This window comes from Xyrauchen texanus, chromosome 45 (assembly GCF_025860055.1).
Source record: "Xyrauchen texanus isolate HMW12.3.18 chromosome 45, RBS_HiC_50CHRs, whole genome shotgun sequence".
Lineage (NCBI taxonomy): Eukaryota > Metazoa > Chordata > Actinopteri > Cypriniformes > Catostomidae > Xyrauchen > Xyrauchen texanus.
The window spans coordinates 22,929,697-22,956,729 of NC_068320.1; the positions used below are offsets into that span (position 1 = coordinate 22,929,697).

Here is a 27,033-nt window from a genome sequence, read left to right on the forward strand (position 1 = left end):
TTAAGATCAGAAGGACTCATGGACAAATAATAATGTGCATATGTGTTTGTGTGTATAGATGGAAAATCGGCATCGGAAGAAAGAAACTCCGACTCCCGTCAGCACACATCACCTGTTTGTCCATTTGAAGAGTCTGATGAGCTCAAACCTGGGCGAAGAACTGGAGGTCTTTTTCTTCATCTATGATAGTCGAGAGAGCAAACCACTCAGGTGAGCATCTGATCAATCATCGCTCCTTCAGGTTACTCTGATAATAAAAACATGGATTTGTGAGAGATTAGCAGAACAGAAGATGTCAGAATAAACACCTTGGTAATGCATACTACAATACTACTCTTTTAAACTGATATGGAAGAAGTAGTAAGAGTAGTATGTAGGGCTGCACGATATAAAGACAAGGAACATCTCTCCAAGATATCGCAAATGTAGTTGTCGTTTGTTCCAAATTGCATATAGACTGCTTATAATTTGTACAGTTTTACCATTAGCTATGTAGCAGATATCAAAATTAAAATTTTTTGGTTATAAGCATATTAATATAATGTTAATTTCACCATATCCTAACATAAAGTTGTAAAATATTGAATTTTTACGCTCTAATTCTTGTTCTTATTAATTTCAATTAGTTCATTCAATGTGGGACTTATTTTGAAAAAATATGTCCAAAAGTGCTGTTCAAGCAGAGCCAATGGTTTTGTATTTGCTGTCGCTGTATTTTCATGGCATACGTCACAGCAGTGCCGAAGTCTAAAGTCTGACAAAATTTCTTAACGACATGCTCTGCTTCGAGTTGAACACACCTATTGTTGTCCGAAGAAAGCGGTAAGGGTACACACCTGAGCACTATAATATCTAACACCTGTGATTCTTATTGAATATATATAGAGAGAGTTGTCCCAAGAATGCAACGTGATATCCGGAAGCAGTGCCTCTGCGCAACGTCTCGGCACGTAGTGTTGCGGAGGCACTCTTCAGAATAATTTCACGAATGGGGATTCCAAAGAAATCCTCATTGATCAAGGCACTTACGTTCATGTCACGGTCACTACCTTGGTAGTAAATAAATTTGCACCAGTGTTTACCACCCACATACAGACAGGTTGAATAAACCTTGAAAAATATGATTTCTAATTTCATTAATGAGAGTGAAAGGAATTGGGAGTGGCTCAATCCCTTGTTATTTGCTGTTCGAGAGGTCCCGCAAGCCTCCACATGGTTCTCCTCATTCAAGCTGCTGTATGGGCGTCAAATGCCCGATTTGCTCGACATCCTGCAGGAAGTTTGGGAGGAGGGACCTTCAAACGGTAACAATAAAATTCTGTACATTCTTGATCTTAGAGCAAAACTCCAAACCTTGGGGCAACTAACACAAGAACATTTTCTCCAAGCTTGTCAAAGACGACTGTATGACAGGGTCACACGTCAATGGGAATTTGCATCGGGAGACAAAGTGCTTGTATTACACCCTATGTCAGTGGCAAGGGCCCTTTGAGGTCACACGACTTATAGGAGATCTCGATTATGAGGTAAGGCGAACAGATAGAGGTGATGCACATCAAATATACAATCTCAACCTCCTAAAATTATGGACTGAGGCTTGTTCTTGCCTCTGCCTGGGTGCACAAATCTCATAGGGCACCACATCGAGACGACACCCGGGATAGTGGTACACACTCGTCCCTACCGGCTTCCCAAACACAAGAAAAAAATGGTTTGGGAAGAGTTAGATGCCATTCTGTAAGAGCGATGGGTCAGTACTATACTGTGTGGATTATAGAAAAGTCAATGTAGTATCTAAATTTGATGCATGCCCAATGCCTCGTATTGATGAGTTGCTCGGTCAGTTGGGCACAGCTCGCTTTTCCTCAACACTGGATTTGACAAAGGGTTAATGGGAGATCCCTTAATGCCTATGTCCTGTGAAAAAAAACTGTTTTATCCACACCGTTTGGCTTACACCAATTCTTGACACTTCTGTTCGGTTTGTTTGGGGCCCCTGCTACATTTCAACTCCTTATGGACTGAGTCCTCAGGCCACACACTGCTTACGCCGCTGCCTATATGGAAGATATCATTATATAATTAATGATTGGCAGTGGTACTTGCAGCAGCTGAGGGCTGTTCTGAGGTCGTTGCGATGAGCGGGACACACGACAAACCCCAAGAAGTGAACAATGGATGGGTGGAGGTACGGTATCTGGGGTTCCACTTGGGTCACGGGCAGGTGTTTCCCCAAATTGATAAAACTGTGGCGATTACGACCTGCCTGAGACCCAAGACCAAAAAGTAGGTGAAACAGTTCCTGGGGCTGGCTGGCTTCTATAGAAGGTTTGGCCCTAATTATTCAGCCGCCACCAGCCCGCTGATGGATCTCACTATAAAGGGAGCACCAGATCCGGTCCAACAGGCGTTTACGCAGATGAAAGCTGCACTTTGTGGTGACCATTTTTACATTCACTGGATTTCTGTCTCCCTTTCATTTTACAGACGGATGCTTCAGACAGGGGGCTGGGGTAGGTGCTCTCGCTGGTGGTGGAGGGGGAGGAACGGCCGGTGCTGTACATTAGTCTCAAGCTCTCACTCATTACACATCTCATTGCAGTTTTCTGCCACTTTTATAGAGGAGTTCCACTATTCAAAGGCTTCCGCTTTTGAAAAAGCTTCCTATTTGTATCCAGCATCAGGATATGAACTTCAATCATTACCTCATTACATGTGTTTCCTCATGTGTTTGTTTCTGTCTGCTACCAGACAGATGAACAAATACATTGTTTTCACCAGGGAAACACACCTGCAGTTGGAGGCCTCGAGAGGATTCAGACAGTTTTGTTTGTGTGTGTGTGTGTGTATACCTGTTTATTTCATCTAATGTTTAATTACAAACTTGAACAGCTGCTCAGTTGTGTTTGTGCACATTGTCTCAGCATTCTCCATCTATTCATTGATTGGAAAGTTATTTATTGGTCTTTGCTGTTGTCTTGGAGAAAATAAATGTAGAAAAAAATATACTTTTGAGTATGCATTAAGTAGTGGTCGACCAATATGGTTTTTCAATGACCAATACCAATATCTAGAGAGCAAGGTGACTGATATAAATGCCGATAAATATAATTAATATTCCCTACATAGTTCCCTACATTAGTAATGGAGGTACATGGGCACATTATCCCATACCGTGTACATTTACATTAACCAAATTATCTTACAAAAAACACTTATTTTATGCAATATTTCCTCATGTTTTCATAAAACCTTTAATCGACCTGGCCGATATAGCGGTCTACCACTAGTACTAAGTCAGTACTCCATTACTGGAACATGCTAGAACTTTTAAAATTGCGTCTTGATACAACAGACCCCTTTGTTGTGTACTGTACACCTTGATTAACCTTCAAATTCAGTTTTTATCTTTTAAGGATAAAGCTTGCTCTTCACAGGCAATGTGTCAGACTGCAATTCACAACACAACGCAAGTACTCACTGCATTCTCAACGTTGCCCCAAGGGGTGCGATAGCAGACATTAGTGTTAACTGTTCGCTTTACAGTGAGTCAACTACTGTTATGGTAGAGCAACAGTTATAAGAGAATATTGTTGAGCAAGTAATTTATAACACATATAATAATAAGAATAATAACACATCCAGTAAAATGGCACAGACTTTTGAAGGAAACTCTGTATGTCCATCCACTGTATATCCACTGGAAATATTACGGCATTTGGACACCTTTAGCGTATATGGTTATTTTTGAGTACATTTAAAAGGGATGTAGTAACCATAATATTATATATTGTATACAGGGTTGGGAGTTCAGAGCCCCTCTGCAGCCGTGGGCCCTGGGACTTAAGCCTCGGTAAGCCCGTGCATTAATATGGCCCTGATTGTATACTGTTTACATACGTATACAATTTAGTAGTGGTTAACCAAAATGACTTTCTTGTAGATCAGTTTAAGTGGTAGCATCAATTTGAGATTTTCCCACCACTAAATGTCCTGGTAAAAATTGAACAACAGCTTTTATGGTATTAAAATACAAAATATCGGCTGATATATTAGTCATCCACTACTATTTGTGCGTAGTAGGTCATGTTATGGATCTTCTATCCTGGTGACATGGAATCAAAATGTACCCTCACTTCCATATTCACCTCATAAGTAGAGTGATTCTGCATCAGAAACCGTTTGATTCTGTTCATTCAATTCAATTTGAGCAGTGCTACCAAAGCCCCATGTGTCTTGTCTGTGCATTTGTGAAGATGCGTGGGTGAAAGAGAGAGTCTATCTGCATGCAAGATGTGTACAAAGTGCTGATTGACAGCTTTTGGGTAACAGCACTCCGTCTGTTCCCACGGGACCGTTCTGTGTCATGGTTCATTTATCCATCCATCCAGACATACAAGGATCACTTTTCAGTCCGTGTCGATTTATCTAGCCATGTCCGGAGGGAGGATGAGCCGTATCAGTGTCCTATTCAAACTTGTTGTGTTACAATCCCCAGCATCAAGGGAGGAAATATCAAATTCCCTCTCATCTGCCTGTCGAGAGCTGCCCAAGTGTGTGTGTGTGTGTTATGGAACTGGAGGTGTGATATTCACAGATAGGAATATCCCAGTGTCCACAGACGCCTTTTTAAAAAAAGCCATCACAGCCCTGCAGCTGTGTCAAAGGCCAGGCTTTGTGCCCCCGTCTCTTATGATTACAACAATAATCAGATAATTACTTTGTGTTTGTGTGAAGGGCTGTTTCAATAGAAGTCATGCATGAATGTCTTTCTCCTTGTGTGCATTGGATCAATGATACTTGTCCAATTTTTGGCTTATGTGTGTATTCGGCCGGCCAGCTATTGTTGCTGTTTGGATACATTTATGGGCCACTCTATTTCTGTTATCATGGAGCTGTGAAAGTCATTTAACTGGATTATGAGGTTGGTGGGAGATGGACACATGTGTCTATCCTGTGTCCCCTCTTTTTTTGTCTTTTAATGGTCCCTTAATCTCTTGTATTTACAGCTCACAGTCTCACATATGTTTTATTTGACTTTTTATATGGATTTCTTTTTATTTTATCCAAATAAAATTTTTTCAGCAAGGACAGTAACACTGGAGTTACTGGGGAAAAAGTGTTTTGTTCAATGGCACAATGGTGGCACCTCATGACTTGAAACCTCTGGAGTTTTTATATACACAGTATAAAAAATACTGTGTTGGTACTGTGGTACAGTTATGGTATCAAAGGTAAAAACAATGGCACTGATTAACTTTAATTTACATGGTACTCCAAGGACCTTCAAAAAATACCATGGTATTACCATGATATATGTTAAAAAATCGTAGTTGTACATTGGGACATGTAAAACACAATAAAATAAATAAATACCTAAGATTTTGCTCTGTAAATATTTGATCTCTCAGCGCTCTGTTATTATTACAGTCTCCTATAGTTTTACTATTTTCAACTGATGTATAAATTTACTCTACATTTTTCTTCAAAGATAGTAACCCTGGAGTTACTTGTATTTAAGTGTTTTGTTCAAGGGCACAATGGTGGCAACTCATGACTTGAGCCTTCTGGGGAACTTACAAATACTGTGATGGTACTATGATACAGTTACGGTAATGTCATGGCACTTTTATATGTAGCATGGTACTGAATGATTGCTGTATTCATGTACCATGGAGTTTACATGGTATTCCAAGAAAATTTATAGGATACCATTGAATTAACATAATGTATGCCCAAAAGTCCCATGGTATTACCATGATACATACTCAAAAACATACCCAGAAAACTATGGTATTACCACAAAATAAAAACACATATGGGTTTACTGTGATACATGTAAACAAAAAACCATTAGAAGTAAGTCTACATACCGAAACAAATCCAAATCTAATGATTACCTTGGTATATAACCCAAACATATGGCATTACTATAGTGCATGCTCAAACTATGGTTTTACCATTGTATATGTCCAAAACAACGTGGTAGTACCATGGTATGTTTTGGTACAGTGAGGAAAATAAGTATTTGAACACCCTGCTCTTTTGCAAGTTCTCCCACTTGGAAATCATGGAGGGGTCTGAAATTGTCATTGTAGGTGCATGTCCACTGTGAGAGACATAATCTAAAAAAAAAAATCCAGAAATCACAACGTATGATTTTTTAACTATTTATTTGTATGATACAGCTGCAAATAAGTATTTGAACACCTGAGAAAATCAATGTTAATATTTGGTACAGTAGCCTTTGTTTGCAATTACAGAGGTCAAACGTTTCCTGTAGTTTTTCACCAGGTTTGCACACACTGCAGGAGGGATTTTGGCCCACTCCTCCACACAGATCTTCTCTAGATCAGTCAGGTTTCTGGGCTGTCGCTGACAAACACGGAGTTTGAGCTCCCTCCAAAGATTCTCTATTGGGTTTAGGTCTGGAGACTGGCTAGGCCACGCCAGAACCTTGATATGCTTCTTACAGAGCCACTCCTTGGTTATCCTGGCTGTGTGCTTCGGGTCATTGTCATGTTGGAAGACCCAGCCTCGACCCATCTTCAATGCTCTAACTGAGGGAAGGAGGTTGTTCCCCAAAATCTCGCAATACATGGCCCCGGTCATCCTCTCCTTAATACAGTGCAGTCAGCCCTGTCCCATGTGCAGAAAAAACACCCCCAAAGCATGATGCTACCACCCCCATGCTTCACAGTAGGGATGGTGTTCTTGGGATGGTACTCATCATTCTTCTTCCTCCAAACACGGTTAGTGGAATTATGACCAAAAAGTTCTATTTTGGTCTCATCTGACCACATGACTTTCTCTCATGACTCCTCTGGATCATCCAAATGGTCATTGGCAAACTTAAGACGGGCCTTGACATGTGCTGGTTTAAGCAGGGGAACCTTCCGTGCCATGCATGATTTCAAACCATGACGTCTTAGTGTATTACCAACAGTAACCTTGGAAACGGTGGTCCCAGCTCTTTTCAGGTCATTGACCAGCTCCTCCCGTGTAGTTCTGGGCTGATTTCTCACCTTTCTTAGGATCATTGAGACCCCACGAGGTGAGATCTTGCATGGAGCCCCAGTCCGAGGGAGATTGACAGTCATGTTTAGCTTCTTCCATTTTCTAATGATTGCTCCAACAGTGGACCTTTTTTCACCAAGCTGCTTGGCAATTTCCCGTAGCCCTTTCCAGCCTTGTGGAGGTGTACAGTTTTGTCTCTAGTGTCTTTGGACAGCTCTTTGGTCTTGGCCATGTTAGTAGTTGGATTCTTACTGATTGTATGGGGTGGACAGGTGTCTTTATGCAGCTAACGACCTCAAACAGGTGCATCTAATTTAGGATAATAAATGGAGTGGAGGTGGACATTTTAAAGGCAGACTAACAGGTCTTTGAGGGTCAGAATTCTAGCTGATAGACAGGTGTTCAAATACTTATTTGCAGCTGTATCATACAAATAAATAGTTAAAAAATCATACATTGTGATTTCTGGATTTTTTTTTTTAGATTATGTCTCTCACAGTGGACATGCACCTACGATGGCAATTTCAGACCCCTCCATGATTTCCAAGTGGGAGAACTTGCAAAATAGCAGGGTGTTCAAATACTTATTTTCCTCACTGTACTTTGGGTTTTTATGGTAGTCAGTGGTCTTAACTCTTAAACCACACAACCCCATGGTGATGTGACTTGAAATAAAAAAAAATGTATTTGTACATTTTATTGATGGTTCAACATATCAATAGTCTGAAATTCCTTTTTTTATGTATGAGATTTTACACTAAATAGTTTATCAGGCAATGTGAATAAAAAATAAATAAAAAACATTGCATGCAGTATTTTTGCTTTACTGTCTTAAATAAATGTAATACTTGAGATTGGTTTTCAATGATTTCTTTAAGTCTCTCTCTCTCTCTCTCTCTCTCTCTCTCTATCTCTGTGTCTTTCTCTCTCTCTCTCTCTCTCTCTGTCTTTCTCTCTCTCCTCCCTTTCTTTGTTTTCTAGTGAACGGTTCTTTGTTAAACTCAATAAAAATGGTCTGCCCAAGTGTCCTGAGAAGACAGAAAGACAATGCACACTTTTTGTGGTGAGTGCTCTGATTAAATAACTCCTGGTGTAATCACACAGTGGTACAGCCTTGCCATTGTTGATTAAGTTTCGTTTATCTTTTTTCATTCAGGATCTCGGGAGCGCTGACCTGAGAAAAGATGTGTATATTGTTGTACACATCATTAGAATCGGTAAATGGAAACATCGTCACAGAATAATTACTGAATGCCTTGCTGGCATTCGATGAATTCTGATTTTAGTGTGTGTGTGTGTGTGTGTGTGTGTGTGTGTGTGTGTGTGTGTGTGTGTGTTTATAGGGAGAATGGGTGCAGGAGAGAAGAAAAACACATGTAATGTTCAATATAGACGTCCGTATGGCTGTGCCGTGGTCAGTATTGCTGATCTTCTAACTGCTGACTCAAAAGATGACCACCTTCTGAAGGTTTACGCGTAAGTGTAACACACACACACACACACACATTTATCAATAAACTATAATGAAGTTAACCGACACACATGCACACTCAAACCTCATACAAATCAAGACTTTCTCCATAATTTGTTCTCCCAATTGATTGATTTGGGTTGCCTGGTAACCATAATTTTCAGTAGCCCCTCTACTGAAATGGTAATACTATAGTACGTTTTGTTGCTGGCAGCTTCCTTTCCCTACAATCCTCTATAGAAATGATTTTTGGGAATTCAAAAGTTAGAAAATCGAAAATCTTTCTATGCCTCTTTCTATGCACTGTGTCCCTCAAGTTGTATAAAATCGGTATTGATACATTAATAGTGTGGCCTACTTTGCGCAGGAGGGCAGGCAGATCCACTGAACTCTACTCTTTGTTGGTACACACTCACACACAAACACACACATTATAAGCTGGCTCCTGGCCAACCCTTTCGGCTGTTCATGTGATTGCAGATCTTTGTATCTGTGTCACTGTGTGATTGAATCCTGCTGTCTGATTCTACTCTGTTGTTCTGCTGATTTGCAGTTGCAACACAGAAAGTGATTGGAGTCAAATTCATGACAACATCATTAAGAAAGTGAACTCCAGATACAACCTCTCAGGGACCAACACAGGTAAGGCAGCCATCACTACTGTACCTTTAGATTCATTCACTTATTGAAACTAAGATGCAAAAATGGGTCGATCAGAATCGCCATGATTATGACATCATAACAATGAGCACATGAACAAATGACTGCCATGTTTACATATCAACACCTTTTTAGTGTTCAATAACTTGGTAGAGATGTTGTTTCTCATTTAATATGCAAAGAGGTTAGTCAGTCATAACAGAGGTAATTTATGTAATGAGGTCTTTAAAAGTACAGTTGCAAAAATTGCCCGTTTAATTTTAAAAGGATAATGGAAAGGGGACCTGGAAAATGGTCATGAAAACAAAATTACGATGCTAGAAACTTTTATTAACATTATAAGTTGACTTGAGTAAATAAACATCACACAAATGTAGAATATGCCCCATTTAAATTAGATATCAGATTTGCTCCCATTTTCAGCAAAACGCATGCGTACACTGTTTACCAACGTATCAGACAGCACTTTTCACATATCACATATCAGACCAACGTTCTACATTTCCATAAACCTAATTTGTATGACGACTAGAAGTTAATAATTTTAGATTTGAAAACACATGAAAAGACCCTGAGGGTGGCTTATCCATTTAGCTGCACTTGCTAATATATTCCTTTTTGCATGAAACTGTAGGCAAATAAATAAATAAGACTCAGTATAAGAGCGTAGATTTGCCAAATCTTCTGAAAAGACATTGTTATTGTACACAATTCCACCACACCCGTTAAATTTTGAATAATCACATTTGCAAGGTCCCCATTTGCAAGCAATTGTAACACTTAAACTAAGATGACAAAAATGTATTTATTTATCTGCCTTGTTCCCCAGAAATGCACAAAGCATGACTTGCAATGAACTATAATACTGCATCTTTCAAAATCCCTAATGAAAGATTTAATTCAAAAGAATGTAGATATGATTTCTTCTCATAGAACTAATAGATGAAATTGTTCAATAAAGGCTTGTTAAATGCTGGCTTAGGAGACTATAGAGAGAAGATCACATCTTAACCATGGTACTAACTCATCAGCTGTGCTGTTTCTAAATCTCCAACATCAGTTCCACTTAGCAGAACAAAGAAACTTTATCAGGGCTAATGGGAGCTTTTCAAACATAACAGTAATTATGAAAATTAACTGAATTAGAATTATTTTGTAAGTATAGTTACAAAGCAGTGTTTCATTGGAGATGAAGTAATATGTCAAAAATTACTGAAGGAATGCTAATGGAATTTTTGTTGTAATTTGAAACCAGTCCTAAATTACAAAGTAATTCAGTAAAAATCAAGTGGTATCGGAAAAATAAACCGAAAAATATAAATAAAGAAATAAAAATAGGGCAAAAAATCTGATTATTTATTTACTTTTTAATGGGTTTGTCAATAAATTATTTCTTTAATTTTAAGTAAAGAATTTTAAGACGTTTGGCCTTTTATTTTTTTTAATTTTTTTTTTGAGCTATTGATATCAAATGTTGTTTCAGTTTGGTTGAAGCATTGTCCATAAATACATAAATGTATATAATGACTTGATAAATATCCTCCTGCATTCAAATGTAAAAGCATTTCCATGAAAGTTACTGTTGAAGTCAGAAGTTTACATACACTTAAGTTGAAGTCATTAAAACTAATTTTAGCAAGCTATAGTTTTGGGAAGTCGTCTTGGACATCTACTTTGTGCATGACAAAAATTTATCCAACAATTGTTTATACAGATTGTTTCACTTTTAATTGACTATATTATAATTCCAGTGGGTCAGAAGTTAACTGTGCCTTTAAGCAGCTTGGATAATTCCAGAAAATGATGTCAAGGCCTTAGACAATTAGACATTTAGTGTCTGATAAGCTAATAGGTGTCAGTTGGAGGTGTACTGAATTGGAGGTGTACCTGTGGGTGTATTTTAAGGCTTACCTTCTAACTCAGTGCCTCTTTGCTTGACATCACGGGAAAATCAAAAGAAATCAGCCAAAACCTCAGAAAAAAAATTGTGCACCTCCACAAGTCTGGTTCATCCTTGGGAGCAATTTCGAAACGCCTGAAGGTACCACGTTCGTAAGTATAAATACCATGGGTCACCGCAGCCATCATATGACGCATTCTGTCTCCTAGAGGGGAACTTTGTTTGGTGTGAAAAGTGCAAATCAATCCCAGAACAACAGCAAAGGACCTTGTGAAGATGCTGGAGGAAACAGGTAGACAAGTATCTATATCCACAGTAAAAACGAGTCCTGTTTCGACATAACCTGAAAGGCTGTTCAGCAAGGAAGAAGCCGCTGCTCCAAAACTGCCATAAAAATGCCAGACTACAGTTTGCAAGTGCACATGGAGACACTTACTTTTTAGAGAAATGTCCTCTGGTCTGATGAAACAAAAGTACAATATACTGAGTATAAATGTTTTTGGCTAAGGTGTATATCAATTTCGTACTTCAACTGGATATCTCTCGTTGTCTTTGCATTGTTGCAATATTGCAATACTAGTTTGTGTATATGGTGTAAGATATTTTCTCAATGGGTAAGTCTGATTTGTCTGAATGCATGCTTTAAATCTGTCTGGGTGATTAATGGAGACTTTTTGCTAGCTCAGTTATGAAATAATTCTGAATCAGGTCTTGTGACAACATAAATCGTTGCAATTAAGTATCTGTCAGGCAGGTTTATGATCAGCCTCAGCCCTGGTTTAAAACTGATAACACAGCCCACTGTTTGCTTTCACCTTAATAACTGCGGTGTCATGTATGGATGGCTGTTAGATTATTTTCAACACAATTCTTTTAAAAGCTCAGCCATACTCTGAGACATCATGACACTGTAAGTGATATAAAATAAATAAAAAAGTAGGTTGAATGTTGCTTGCAATTAGATACACCTATCAGCCACAACATTAAAACCCCCTGCCTAATATTGTGTAGGTCCGCCTCGTGTCACCAAAACAGCACAATCGTACAGAGTGGTTATCTGAGTTACCGTACACTTTGTCAGTTTGATTCAGTCTGGCCATTCTCTGTTGACCTTTCTCATCAACAAGGCATTTCCACCTGCAGAACTGTCACTCACTGGATGTTTTTAGTTTTTGGCACCATTCTGAGTAAATTCTAGAGACTGTTGTGTGTGAAAATCCCAGGAGATCAGCAGTTACAGAAATACTCAAACCAGTCCGTCTGGCACCAACAATCATGCCATGCGATTATCTAATCAACCAATCTTGTGGCAGCAGTGCAGTGCAAAACATCATACAGAGGTCAGGAGCTTCAGTTAATGTTCACATCATAATGTTCAAATTTTATCTCATTGATTTTGACCGTGGCATGATTTTTGGTGCCTTGTTGATGAGAGAGGTGTAGGGTTTCTTGGTTCAGGTTTGGGGAATGTACAATTAATATTAATGATTGTAATCAATGATTAATCATACGTTTTGAACCAGATAACAATACAGTCTAAATTGCCCCAAAACAGGGGTTATATAGCCCAAAAGTCTGCTTCAGATATATATAGATAATTAAACACAACAAATTATAATTAATTAGGAATATACATCATATGCAGACAGGCTGTATTCATTTTCAGAACACCTTAATGGAATTAACCCGTACCGCAACCAACTAGTTCGTCCAGCAAACCACTTTGCTCGATATGCTTGATCAATTCTCCAGAAGGTTTATTCTTAGTATAAGCTTACTTAATCAAAGCACGTTAACTTACTTTGATAATATCAGCTCGTAGCTTTAGATCGCACATTAAAGAGGCTTTGATCTATGACCATCAAACACAGACAATCAAGCGTATAATTGGGTTTAATACAAGGAACTAGGATATATCACAAACTTAACAAACGTAGAACACATTTAACAACAAACATTTAACATAGAACAAACAAAGTAAAACAGTAAGGAAAATAAAGAGATTACAGGGATAGCAAACTTGTTACAACAGTTAAACCTTAAGAGCCAGCAAGGGAATTACACACTTTAACGCATTTGAATTTAGATGGAATAATACTTGCAAAATGGACCTTTGTGTCGCTGAACAAGACTGCGTGTGTGCGTGAATGTACTCGTTGCGTCCGTGAGCTGGAGGATTTCTGTTGGTGCTTCCGGAGCGTGGATCGCTCGCGGGAAGTTCAAAGCATCTTAGGAGTAACGGTTGAAACTGAGAGAGAGTCCTTTCACCCGGAGGATATCGGACTGCTCCAAAAACGTAGAGTGTTGAGCTTTGTCCGAAGACAAGGAAAAGACTGAGATAAACGCCAAATAAAACAAAAGACATGTCTGACGAGAGTTTGAAGAGAAGTTGAAGAAAACTTGAAGAGGTTCAGAAGAGAAAGCAAGAGAGAAGTGTAAGAGAGAGATGTAAGGATAAGAGGACAAGAGAGGACAAAGAGAGAAGAGAAGAGAGCGATTCAACACCAGATCCTGACTTTTAAGGTAGGGAGGTCACACCTCCTTTGGGAGGAATGACCCAATGAGGCTCCTCAGTTTTGGCGCGAGATGGTTCCCTTTGTCTTGTCAAGGCTGGTCATTTGCCTAATTTACAACAGGGTCCGGATGTGGTTTGAATCACTCAAAAGATGGTAAAACATAGCAGAATACATTTTAATGTAACCTTATATATATATTCAGCTAGGGCGAGTCGTAAGGTTTAATTTGATACCAAGAAACTTGTATTTGGTACACTTAAAAGTGAATATATACTCTTAGACTCTTTATATAAGCCCTCAGAGTTTAACTACACAACTAAACAATCTTAACTAGTTTGATATAACAGCAGAAATACCCAAGCATACGGGAATAAAACACATTTCCTTAAAAATAAGCCATTTCTGGGTTTTAAATGGTAGGAACGTGTGTGTGTATAGATTTTCAGTGTGTAGATGGCTGAATATCACGAAGTGTCTCTGGAGAGGCTCTTTGGGTTGTAAAACGTCAAGAAAGCATTCTAACTCCCAGACTCGCTGGCGCTACCCGGTGATTTAGATGGGGAGGATCAGAGTGTGGGTTTAGTAAAAATGTGTGCATTGCATTCAGAATTAATGAGTTCATGATTTTCCGTTCATACTCTACAGAGGTCAACAGAGAATGGTCAGTCTGGTTTGAGCTGACAAAGTCTACGGTTACTCAGATAACCACTCTGTACAATTGTGGTGAGAAGAATAGGTTGCCGCTGTTTTGTTCAACAAACCCTAAAACCTCAAAAATGACTGTAAAAATGATTATTTAAACAACTTTACAGCTCAAAAAATACACATTTTTTAACAGAATAATTAATTATTTTCTAAAATTAATTTAACCCCTCCAAAAATTGTCCCCATTCACTTTCATTGTAAGTGGCTCACTGTAACCTTGATTTCAAATGTATTTTTTGTGGTAATCAATATCCACAATTATGCCATAAATGCTGTCGATTGAGCTTAACTTGTATTGAACCTGGAATATTCAAATACTCTAATGTCAATTTTTGTGTCTAGTGCTGCCCAGCACAAAGTTTCCTGTGTGGTTAGAAATCTTAAAGCAGTCCTTCTTTCGAGTGTATGTGTAGTTGTGTGTAAGGAAGTGTGTTTGTATGTGTTTACTTCCTCATTATTACCTGTGAAGTGGTGCTTTATTACATTTTCATATGGTCACAGTAGAATCATCAAAGAAGCAGAACTGAGTGTGAAATATAAAAACTGAGGTTTATTCAAATGCTAACTGCTGTTCAAGAAATGCTTCCATATCTTCACCAGACATGGTATAAATTCATATTTACCATCACAACTACTCAGTCATGTTGTTTTTATGATGGGTTTGTTTTAGAGAGTGGTTTTGCCTTGAATTTTGACTTATACAGTATGTGAAATTTCAGATCCCTTAAAAGTAAACACTCTAGAGTGAACATTAGTGAGTTTAGTTCTTGGGTCATTTAATATATTTTAAATTAAACTAATATTCTAGTAGTCTGGGTTTCAAAACACAGCAGTGTGAATAGAAAATGGATAAAAACGAGTGGACCAAATAGACATTCAAGTCCACTTTTGAGGCCAGGAACTGCAAAAAGAACGAGGCTCTTTTTCATTTGGTCCACTTATAATTATAATGTGATTCATTTCCAATTCATATTTATCATTGTTGAATATTCTCCAACTTGTGAATACTTATTCATTGTGTACTGGTGGAAAGTTTACTCTGTCAGTCCAGTGAGGGAAAGCCCTGTCATTTAGAAGTGATTAATAAAACATGTGAATAATCATCTGCAATTAGTGAACTGTATTCTGTATGGCATAGTTTTACTATGAATCTAATGTATGTGTTTGTATTGTTTTTCTGTCCAGGCCTAGCAGTGGCTCTCCAGTTGTTACATGGCGACATCGAACAGTTGCGGAGAGAATACATGGTCCTCTTCACCAGAGGAGTCTCCGTCACCAAAAAACTGGGCTTCTCTGATGTTATCATGCCAGGTGAATAAAAAGCCAATTGATTCACAGTCATTCTGTTTCACTGATTACATTTTGGAAATGTGTGTACACTTCATGGTAAGACTTTCCCATTGTTAAGAAGCAATAACAAACGATTATTTCATGGTTTTAACTCTAAAAACAAAGATGATCATGCAATTCTGCTTCAGGATATCATCTAGTTCTTTGTAGGAAGAAATGGACTGCTAAAAACAAGTGCAAAGAGCTTGCTATTTTTGTGTGGAATATCCATCAAATGGCCTCCAACCATCCAAAGGCATCTTTAAATAAGATTATTCTTTTTGCCTCTTTCAATTATTGACTCAGATGTTTGGTTGCATGAGAAGCCCACCTATTGCCTCTGCTGTATGAATGCGACTTCACTCATAATAACTGTGCCTTAAGGATGTCTGATTTATTAATAGTCTGTTGCTCTTGGCTGATCTTTGTGTGTGTGTGTGTGTGTGTGTGTGTGTGTGTGTGTGTGTGTGTGTGTGCATATTATACAATTCATTCTCGTTCACCAAATCTGTGTCTCATCTCCAAGTAACTAACTGTGACTTTACTTCATATATTTAATTGTTACCACAGCAACGGTCATATGGTCATTAGTTGGCATGACTACTGGCTTAAAGTCTGTCTTCCATCTGAAAATGACTTTATGTGGGAACACACACTTTAAACACAAACCATTAAACACACTTAAACAGGAACACACACTTCCTCCTCCCCTGTGGTTGAGGTAGCGGAAGTTTTTTTGACTCCTTTTGTTTCACGTTACAATGCATTCAAAGGAAAACAAATTATATATACAGCTCTGGAAAAAATAAAGAGACCACTGCGAAATTATCTGTTTCTCCGGATTTACTATTTATAGGTATGTGTTTGAGTAAAATGAAAATTTAGTTTTATTCTATAAAGTACTGACAACATTTCTCCCAAATTCCAAATAAAAATATTGTCATTTAGAGCATTTATTTGCAGAAATTCACAACTGCTCAAAAAAAAAAAAAAAAGATGCCATGTTTTCAGACCTTGAATAATACAAAATACATTTCATATACAAGTTCATATAAATTTTTAAACAGCACAATACTGATGTTTTAACTTATGAACAGTTCAGAAATCAATATTTGGTTTAATAACCCTGATTTTTAATCAAAGCTTTCATGTGTCTTGGCATGTTCTCTACCAGTCTTTCACATTGATGTTGGGTGATTTATGCCACTCCTGGTGCAAAAATTCAAGCAGCTCCACATAGTTTGATGGCTTGTGGCCATCCATCTTCCTCTTGATCACATTCCTGAGGTTTTCAATGGGGTTCAGGTCTAGAGATTGGAATGGCCATGACAGGATCTTGATCCAGTGGTCCTCCATCCATACCTTGATTGACCTGGCTGTGTGGCACGAGCATTGCCCTTCTGGAAAAAAAAATCCTCATAGTTGGGGAACACTGTCAGAGCAGAAGGAATATTCTGATATGTAGAATATTATAAAATCATCCTACATTTATATTTACATTTATGCATTTGGCAGACGCTTTTATCCAAAGCGACTTACAGTGCACTTATTACAGGGACAATCCCCCCGGAGCAACCTGGAGTTAAGTGCCTTGCTCAAGGACACAATGGTGGTGGCCGTGGGGTTAGAACCAGCAACCTTCTGATTAACAGCCCTGTGCTTTAGCCACTACGCCACCACCACTCCACTCCGTGGGGTTAGAACCAGCGACCTTCTGATTAACAGCCCTGTGCTTTAGCCACTACGCCACCACCACTCCAGAATCCTGTTATTCGACAGGCTCGGATTGCGTTGAAGACCTCTATTGCACTTGTAGAATAACCAAATTTTGATTTTGCTATTCAAATAGAGGTTTGCTGAACTGTTAACCGAATAACAACTATCCATGCACATCCCTAGTAATTATGCTGGTTTTGGTGTCACCTGCATTTCTTAGGGGTTGTTTACAAAAGACTATTTTCAATAGCTAGATGTAGTGCAACTATGCTGCAAATTGTGAAAACGTGGTAGCGCAGAATCATTTGCTTGCTACATTTGACCTTGATATGCATGTTAATTATATAAAGTGAAAATGCGTGTGCATGGCTGTTGATGTGTGAGTTTCTGAATGCCAATATGTGTGTTAATGTGTGGACATTCGATTACAACTGACAAGGTGTGAGAAAGGAGATGCACATCCTGTGTATTGAGAAAATGTGTGTGTTCTTGGCTCCTCTGTCAGCAATCTTAACTGTGTGTCACAGGATGCACCTGGTGAGGGCATTCAGGAGTGCTTAACTTTTCACATGAGTGTGTGTTTGTGCTTTGTGAGTCTGAAGCCATGCTTTTTATGCTTAAAGATTAGTTAGTGGTAAGGATCACTTTTGCTATTGCTACTTTAAACAAACCTCTAACCCCAAGTATTACACTTCAATGCATAACGTCCTCCTTTGGACATACTAAATGATACCTTAAACATGTGGGATCTGGCTTGGAAACAGAAAGGTTGCAGGTGTGTAAAGCAAGAACTTGAGCCACTGAAATTAGGCCTGCTTTTGCTCTTTTAAAGGTGAAATGAGGAATGATCTGTACATCACGCTGGAGAAGGGGGAGTTCGAGAAAGGAGGGAAGAGTGTGGCGAGAAACGTGGAGGTCACAGTCTACGCGCTGGATGCTGATGGACAAATTCTCAAGGTCATTTCTTGAGCAGTGCCAAAATTACTTCGTTTTTTAGATGATAAAATTCTGCATATGCTTTGCCAGTGTTCATAGAGATTGCTCACAGTCTCTATGAAGCTTTGAGATGTTTGTGATTTGTGCTCATGCCATTTTACTCTTTATATTTCGGCAGGGTTTTGTGGCTGTTGGGTCGGGCGAGCCAGGCGGAGACGAGTATCACACCTTTGTTCTGTACCACAACAACAGTCCACGGTGGGCGGAACTAATCAAGCTGCCCATCCCTGTCGACCTGTTCCACGGCTCGCATGTCCGTTTTGAGTTCCGTCACTGTTCCAGTAAGCCTGACTATAACTGAATATTGGCATATCGAAGTTTTCAGTCCGGGACTCTTATAAAACATGTAAAGTTTGGGGCAGATTGGACATTTTATGTTTGAGTTATAACAACTTCTTGTTTCATGGCGAAACATCGAAATATGTCTGGCCGCCACGGACACAGCATTCAAAGAAAACTCAAAAGCTTCGCAATTTAGCACCGCCAAGGCCTTTAGATTAGAATTAGAACCAAATATGAAGTAGATCTGATTTAATTTAGGTGGAGCTCCTTAAAGTACGAGGCCTGGAAATGTCAAAAACTAAGCAAAAATTGAAGAGACAAATCAAAATGGCTGACTTCCTATTGAGTTTAGGGCATGGGTCCAAGAGACATTTTTGTAGGTATTGGCATGTTACACGTGTGTACAGATTTTCATACGTGTAGGTGAAACGTAGCTCAAAGTGCACATTTAAAGTTTGTAGGTGGCGCTATAGAGCCATTTTGCCACACCTAATTCTGAAATCAATTTCATATGTACATTTTCACCACTTCTGATGCATGTGCAAAGTTTCTTGAGTTTTCCAGTATGTTTAGGCCCTCAAAAATTTGATTAATTTGGGAAAAAAAAATTATAAATGCCTAGAAAAACAACAGGGTCCTCACCCCATCGGTGCTTGGGCCCTAACACATGTTTTTTGCTGTGGTGTTACAAGAACAAATTGGAAAATATTTACATTTGTTGTTTTTTTTTTTTATTACCCAATTAGCGCTCTTGTCACCTGTGACCTCATTATACAGCACGCCTATGTGACTTGCGTTTTTTACATAGCCAAATTTCAAACATTACAAGTAAACATGCTACTAAGACTAAGACAGAAAACATGGACAAGTTCTTGAAAAGGAAAACTATCAAAAATGGTTATGTGGGATAGTGGTGTGCCGTGGGATTTTTTTAATTGTAAAAAGTGTGCCGTTGCAGAAAAAAGGTTGGGAACCACTGCTAGATATCGAACCAAAAGATATCAGTCGATCACTAGGCCTAACAATCTAATGTAAACTTGAATGTTTAGTTGCAGGATCAGTACTGTTTAGTATTTTATGATTTTGGTTTGGGGGGAATTTTTAGTTTGTGTTGTGTGTAATATTCAGGGTTTTTTTCTCCAGCAAAAGACAAGGGGGAAAAGAAGCTCTTTGGATTCTCATTCGTTCCTCTAATGCAAGATGATGGGAGGACTTTGCCCGATGGCACCCACGAGCTCATTGTTCATAAGGTATGACTGTCAAAATGTATTGTGTGTTTTATAAATTCAAATTGCTTTATTGGCATGACTGTACATATTACAATATTGCCAAAGCTTGGAACACATAGAGTAATTATTAAGACATCAAAATAATAAAGTATATAACTTAAATTTAAATGTACAAATTAAATTCATTGTACAACTTAACAGTGTAACAGATTACAATATCTGTGAACATTCGATACCACACTGTTTTAACACACATATACATACATACACACACACACACACACACACACACATACATTACTGAGGGTCACTGTGGTGGACAGTAGGGAAACACACTGAGGTCAGACACACAAACGCACACACACACATTCACCTGCTGTCTCTCAGGCTGTGGCACAAACACACGTATCTGGCAGCCAGTGCTGCTGTCGGTCCCTCTCCTAGTAAGGTCTTTATCTGATCTATTTCAGTCATGGCTGTAAAGTCCTGTATGAAGTCAGTGAGTTTGTTGAAGTAGAATTCTCTGACTGAGCTGTATTTGTGACAGTGAAGGAGGAAGTGTGTCTCTGTCTCGACCTCTCCTGTCCTACACTGAACACACACCCTTTGCTCTCGGGGTAACCAGCTCTTTCTGTGTCTGCCGGTCTCGATGGCTAGGCTGTGTTCACTCAGCCTGTACTTGCTCAGGATCCGTCTCTGCTTTGTGTCTCTCAGATATTCTGCCAATTCATAATTTGATTTCAAAGTTCGATAGAATTGTAATTTACTTTGTGTTTTAGTTTCCTGATCCCAATGTTCCAGATATGTATTTTTAGACTGTTTGATAATTTGGTTTATTCTGATGTGTGTGTGAGAAGCAGTGTTTTATGTATGTATATATATGTGTGTGTGTGTGTGTGTGTGTGTGTGTGTGTGTGTGTGTGTGTGTGTGTGTTCAACATCTACAAAAATACTATTTAAAAGTCCCACTATTTCAAATGACAAATTGTCCTAGATGATGTGCATATGATTTTGCATGCTTTGTTTTTTCATTCTGTTCCTTCACACATTAAAAAGCCTTTAAAAAAATGCCTCCTTATTAAAAAGTTTTAATAGTTAAATAACCATGTCCAAGAACACATCCTTCAGGCACTCCCAATTTAACAGCATGTTATTTGCCCAGCTCTCGTAATTGCAGTCTGTGGAAGTGTTTGTGGATTCAATAGGTTTGAAGCAGTACACACACACACACACACACACACACACACACACACACAAAAAGCAGCTGCTCTTTGTGCTATTTGCCCTGTGATGTAGTGATGTCAACCCTTACACTCCATTAGTAGTTGTTACAAATATGAATTCATTAATGTACATTTAATAGTACATTTAACACTTTTATTTCTGAAGAGCAATACAAATCTGGTTTTCCATACTGTGTGTCCCCTTTAAATTTACTGTATATATACACATCCCAAGTATAAATAAGTTACTGTATTTCTAGCAACTATAAGGCTTATCCCATATACAGACATAATAAGACTCTAAGAGCATCTCATGGCCTATTTACACACACTGAAAAATGGAGCAGTTTGCTTGAGCTCTGTCATTTACACAAATTTCTCAGCGTAACGCACAGCCTCACTTTAGAGATCACCGTGAGCTGTAATACTGCACACTGACATTAGTCAAGTACAACATATGGACTGATATTTCAGGATTTGTTGAAAGGGTGTTAAACATGAGCAACTGTGACTTTGATTAAAAACGGACACTCTACATGTAAAGGCTACAAAATGTGGCTTTTTTTTTTTTCTTTCTTTCTTCAACAAATGACCTGTGAGCTGCATAACCTTTAGAAAATAAGGTTGTTTGACTCAGGATTATATTATAAGGAAGTGTTTTATATAACATTTATTTTAAAGGAGTTTACAAATGTTTGCAACCCTATTACCAAAATTTGGGACATGCATTAAGAGTTTAATAATCTGTTTTTTGTTATTAAATTAATACAATTAATACAATTTAATTGTCTAAATGAAGCTGACCTAATCACATAATGGTTAACTAGTTTGAGCCCAAATGTTGATAAATTAAAATAAACTTAAAACTTATTTTTTTAAATAACAATTAAAATAAATAATAATAATAATAATAATAATAATTTTTAATAATAGTAAAAAAAAAAACTTTTCTTGCTTAAAATTTGCATTTATTTTTTCATAAAAGTTTATCTAATACATAATAAAATAAATGTAATTGAACAATTTGTACCCTATTCCTGAAAAATGTGATGTGTTGTGGTCCAAGGCCTTTTTAATGTTTCTGGCAAGTAAATGGAAAAAAAGGATGACCAAAAAAAAAAAGATAATTTTTTTAATTGTTTCAAATAGAAAGTTCTTTTTTTTCCCCTCCCTGTTTTCCAGTGCGAAGAGAATGCTAACCTGCAAGACTGTGCTCGCTACCTCAAACTGCCCTTCTCCAAATCAAATCTGCCCGGCAACAACCAAACACTGAAAGGCAGTAAAGAGTCTCTCTGGATCACATCTTTCCTGTGTTCCACCAAGCTCACTCAAAACGGTAATATGTGTGTCTTTAAGATCAAATAGGACAATATAGGATAGAAAGCAGAATGTCTCAATAAGAATCAAGTATTCCAGAGTCCAAACAGCTGGGTAAAACATTGTAATACAAATATTGTAATGTAAATGACACTGTTTATTGGTTGTTCTGCAGGTGATATGCTGGACTTACTGAAGTGGAGAGCTCACCCGGAGAGAATCAGTGACAGTCTGTCTAAACTCAAAGAGATTGATGGATCAGAAATAGTGAAGGTCAGCTGCACTCCAGAGACTTGGTTAAAGAACATGTCACTCATAGTAATCTTTGCCCTAATGGGCACAGTTTTACAAACCTTACTTAACTGACTTATTGAAATCTAAACATCTTTATCAGTTTTTACAGGATACACTGGACACACTTTTTGGTATTTTGGATGAGAGCTCACAGAGATATGCACTCAAGGTGTTTGATTGTCTGGTAGGCACAGTTTTTTTTTATAATTAATAGTACATATTTTTAAAACCTGTGGTATCAGCGAAATTATCATTTTACTTCTCGCTGATTATGTGCAAAATTTGTTATTCAGGTACACATTATAAACTTGCTCCAGGACAGCAAGTTTCAGCATTTCAAACCAGTCATGGACACCTACATTGAAAGCCACTTTGCAGGAGCCCTGTCATACAGGTAAGTTGGTTTTTGCTACATGAAACGCAAATTTTGTTTCATCAAAAGCTTGGCGAACCCAATGAAGTAATAAAGAGGAAGTAGGATTGAAATTGTCATTCCTAAACAGCTAAACAAGAAAGAGTAAACTGTGGTAAGAGTAAAAGATACAAGTATGGGACATGTATGGCACCTACAGCTCTGCATCTCTTTTGGAAGGATTCCAACATTAGGAAAGTATGGCTAATTAAGAGTGGCAAACTCTAATTGAGCCATCAGCGTACACTTTTACACACTTCCTCCCATAAATACAGACATGAACTCAAAGCTTACCTGTAGATCTCATTCCAAAAACTCTGAAAAGCACACAAACATAGCGGCTCATATAAACGTACAAGAACACGGTTCTTGTTTCATGCTGTGTTGAAGCCTGACCCTCACTTCAAATTCCTTCACTTAGTACAACACTCATATTTCACTCTCACTCCAATAACACTTCATTTTCTCTGTCCATTTATCTGGGTCAGAGTGCAGCCCACATTACCACCTACACCGTTTTCAATTGCACATATTATGCAACAAATTAACTTCAAAACTGTACAGAATACAAGGACACATCCTTCTTGTTCAATTGATTACCTGTTAAATTGGTTTGTTAAACAATACATCTATTTCAGGTAATTGTGAAGTTTTTAGTGCTCACTGGTTTTATTGTGTCAGGCTTCCAGTTCAAGTCTTCTCTGCTCTAGTTTTCAGTTTTCCTTTTGTTGTGACTTTTAGCCTTTTTATGGGAACGCTCTTCTCGTAATTTATTCACTCTTTTAGTACACTTCTCCACTGTTTAGAGCAGTTGAATCACCATCATGCCATTCCGTATGTGTTTGACTTTCTTTTTACTTCTGAACACAAATGAAGATTTTTTGAAAAATCTAAATTCTGTTGGTTCTGTCAGTGCTCCAAAAATCACATAAAGACAGCATAAAAGTAATCCATATGGCTCCAATGGTTTAATATGTGTTCTGAAGCGATGCGATCACTTTGAGTGAGAAAAAGATCAATATTTCAATCCTTTTATATTTTTGTATACTCTAAATCTCCACTTTCACTTTCAGAATTTGAAAGTGAAAATGGAGATTTAAAGTAAAAAAGTACTTAAATATTGATCTGTTTCTCACCCACACCTATCATATGGTATTTTATATATAGCACACTATCATATATAATACACTATCATCTAATGAAGACAATAATTTAACCGCTGGAGTCGTATGGATTACTTTTATGCTGCCTTTATGTACTTTTTGGATCTTCAGAGTTCTGGCCACCATTCACTTGCATTGTATTGACCTTCTAAAAAACTTTGTTTGTGTTCTACAGAAGAAAGTAAGTCATACACATCTGGGATGGCATGAGGGTGAGTTAATGATGAGAGCATTTACATTTTTGCGTGAACTATCCCTTTAAGCACACTTGCAATGCAGCAGGAAACTAGGATTGGAAATCATCAAGGATTCCACCATATCATGTTATTGTGATACTCGAAAGCATATTGTAATTCTACATATGTTTCTGTATATAGGGCATTGCAATAGACTGATTTAATGAGTCCTGTTTAATTGTCACTTACAAAAGTGTGCTTCGTTTAAATCTCATGTGTGCTCTATTTGAATGCCAGAGCTTTGAAATGCATAAAAAGATTGATAGTTCACTGTGCTATGGTTTAATGGTTAGCGGTCATAATCCAATCATGCTAACTCTAAATGCATTTCAGGTGAGTGAATTTCAAAAAATAAATATCTGGATTATATTTCAACTCAAAATGTATAGATTAATATAAGAAATATGATGCATACATTTTTTGACCGCTTTCATGAAATAAACACAGATATAGCTTGGTTTCGATTAACACTGCGTCCTAACCAGATGCAACGTTATGAAGCGGCATGTGATAAAACATAGTTTTTTCCAAACAATGTTTGCTCGCGACGAGCAAAAAGATGTCCTGTTGATCACAGTAATTTTTTCACGCCATTGCACATGTCCAAAATCATGCTTCTCATAACTTTACATTAAACATCAAATATGTTCTGATTGGCTGTGATTGTGCTGCTTTGCGCAGCATTGTTATGTTCAGTGTGGACAATTCCATCGTTCCAAACAATACATTTCTGGGATAAAATTGTTTAAAAATGTATTTTATGTACTTTTGTCTTTGGCAGGGATCTGATCAAGGTGCTTAAGTGGTATGTGGACCGCATTATTGAAGCTGACCGTCAAGAACACATCCAACAGGTGCTAAAGGTGACAGATCTCGCTATAAGCACATTCAGATTCACACTAAACATCTTTTCTTGCGTTCTCGCATCCTCTTTACACATTCTGCTTCTCATTATTATGTTTTGAGTCTTTCGTTATCGTCTCCTGTTTCCGTATAACCACAAAAACAATTTATATTCATAATGTACTGAATATTACATTTTCAGAAATAGTGTGCTCTGGGCTATTTTGAATTCCAAATCACATTATTTCACACAGCCTATTCATACTTAATTTGGCAGCATTTGTGTTGCTTTCTGTGCTTAAAAGTTGTGTTCCGTTGGTTTCCTAGGCGACAGAGTACATTTTTAAGTATATTATCCAATCAAGGCGGCTATTTGCACTAGCCACGGGGGGACAGAATGAAGAGGAGTTTCAATGCTGTATGCACGAGCTGTTCATGTCCATAAGCTTCTTCCTCTCACAGGAGAACAAGAGCTTGCGCCCCATCACGCAAACACAGGTAAGAGAGAGAGATACTCAAAAAATTTAAAGAAACAGTTTAAATTGCATAGTTGCCATGATGTTGTGGTTAGCACATTTGCTCATAATACACTGAGTAACATTTTCCAATCATTTCTACTATTTTTTTTTCAATTTATTTTCTCTACATCAAATTAAATTAAATAAAATAAAATATAAATTAATAATAAAGAAATATAATAACAATAATATATTATAATACAAAACTACTTCCCACGACTAATAATAAAACTAAATATAGGCCTTATATATGTAATTAAATATAAATATAATACAAAAATGATATGCTAAAAATTATATTATTTTCAGCAGACTTGACAGACTTAAATTAAGTGAAAAAAACATTAGATTTAGATTAATGGAGGAAATCGAGTCATGTCTAGAGACCAAAAGCCCTTAGCAACCATATAGCAATTCTCTGGACAGCCTTGTATCATATTGGGAACTTTTGTACTGGCCAACATCACAGATTTTCCTCAGAAAAATGTATATATACTGTCAAAATATTCAAATGCCATTGTTTAGTTTCGTTTTTTCATTCTGGATTTTCAACTCTAGCCTGTAATGTGCACCCAAATGCTATTTTTCAAAGTGAAATTTAGTCTAGAAAGACCGAAATCAGTCTTTTTGTCTTTTTAAACTTTGAGCCATTATTCTGATCAATGGAGCAGCTAATTTAGTTAGTCTTCGGCCTGAAGCTTCTTCTGAAACTGTGAGACATTGTAAAGCCTCTATGTGGTCTCTGTCGTGGCAAATGTGCTGTATTAAGTATTTATTTGCCAGAAAAAAGCTCTTAATTTAATTTCTACAGATGTTTTGCCCTTGAGAGGTGGGATAATTCATATTTCATGGTGGTGATGGAGTCATACAACAGCAGTTTTGAACATATTCTCTTTTTTCAAAGCATTAGAAGAGTCCTACACATTTTTTCGGCTTTGCTGAGCTGAATGCGAGAACGTCTTCTCTTCTCCCTCCCTCAGATACCCATCACACTGGCTTTTGTACATTTTTGGTGTGAGTTTGTTTTGATGTTTTGCCCGTGTTCTACAAAGAGCCTCAAGAGTGTCCACAGCAGCACTGATGCCCACACGCCCCCTTTGAAAGAGACAAATACGTCCAGAGAAGAAATTGCTTTGGGTTTAATGAAAGACAGAGAAAGAGAAAAAGAAACGTTGTAAATGAATACGAGAAAGAAGAAGGAAGTGA

The 27,033-nt window shown here is 37.8% G+C and overlaps 1 protein-coding gene across 3 annotated transcripts in view; it reads left to right on the plus strand.

Annotated features, from left to right (window-relative positions):
- Positions 1-27,033, plus strand: part of dock4b (dedicator of cytokinesis 4b) — a 120,117-nt gene that overhangs the window by 49,385 nt on the left and 43,699 nt on the right. For all 3 annotated transcript variants that reach the window (XM_052118833.1, XM_052118835.1, XM_052118834.1), the window contains exons 8-22: positions 59-210; positions 7,999-8,080; positions 8,174-8,234; positions 8,361-8,493; positions 9,042-9,130; positions 15,455-15,580; positions 18,147-18,271; positions 18,429-18,591; positions 19,736-19,842; positions 22,227-22,380; positions 22,537-22,634; positions 22,756-22,839; positions 22,949-23,049; positions 25,248-25,329; positions 25,637-25,807. In XM_052118833.1, the coding sequence (XP_051974793.1) occupies positions 59-210; positions 7,999-8,080; positions 8,174-8,234; positions 8,361-8,493; positions 9,042-9,130; positions 15,455-15,580; positions 18,147-18,271; positions 18,429-18,591; positions 19,736-19,842; positions 22,227-22,380; positions 22,537-22,634; positions 22,756-22,839; positions 22,949-23,049; positions 25,248-25,329; positions 25,637-25,807 (1,728 nt within the window). The remainder of the gene's footprint in view (positions 1-58; positions 211-7,998; positions 8,081-8,173; positions 8,235-8,360; positions 8,494-9,041; positions 9,131-15,454; positions 15,581-18,146; positions 18,272-18,428; positions 18,592-19,735; positions 19,843-22,226; positions 22,381-22,536; positions 22,635-22,755; positions 22,840-22,948; positions 23,050-25,247; positions 25,330-25,636; positions 25,808-27,033) is intronic.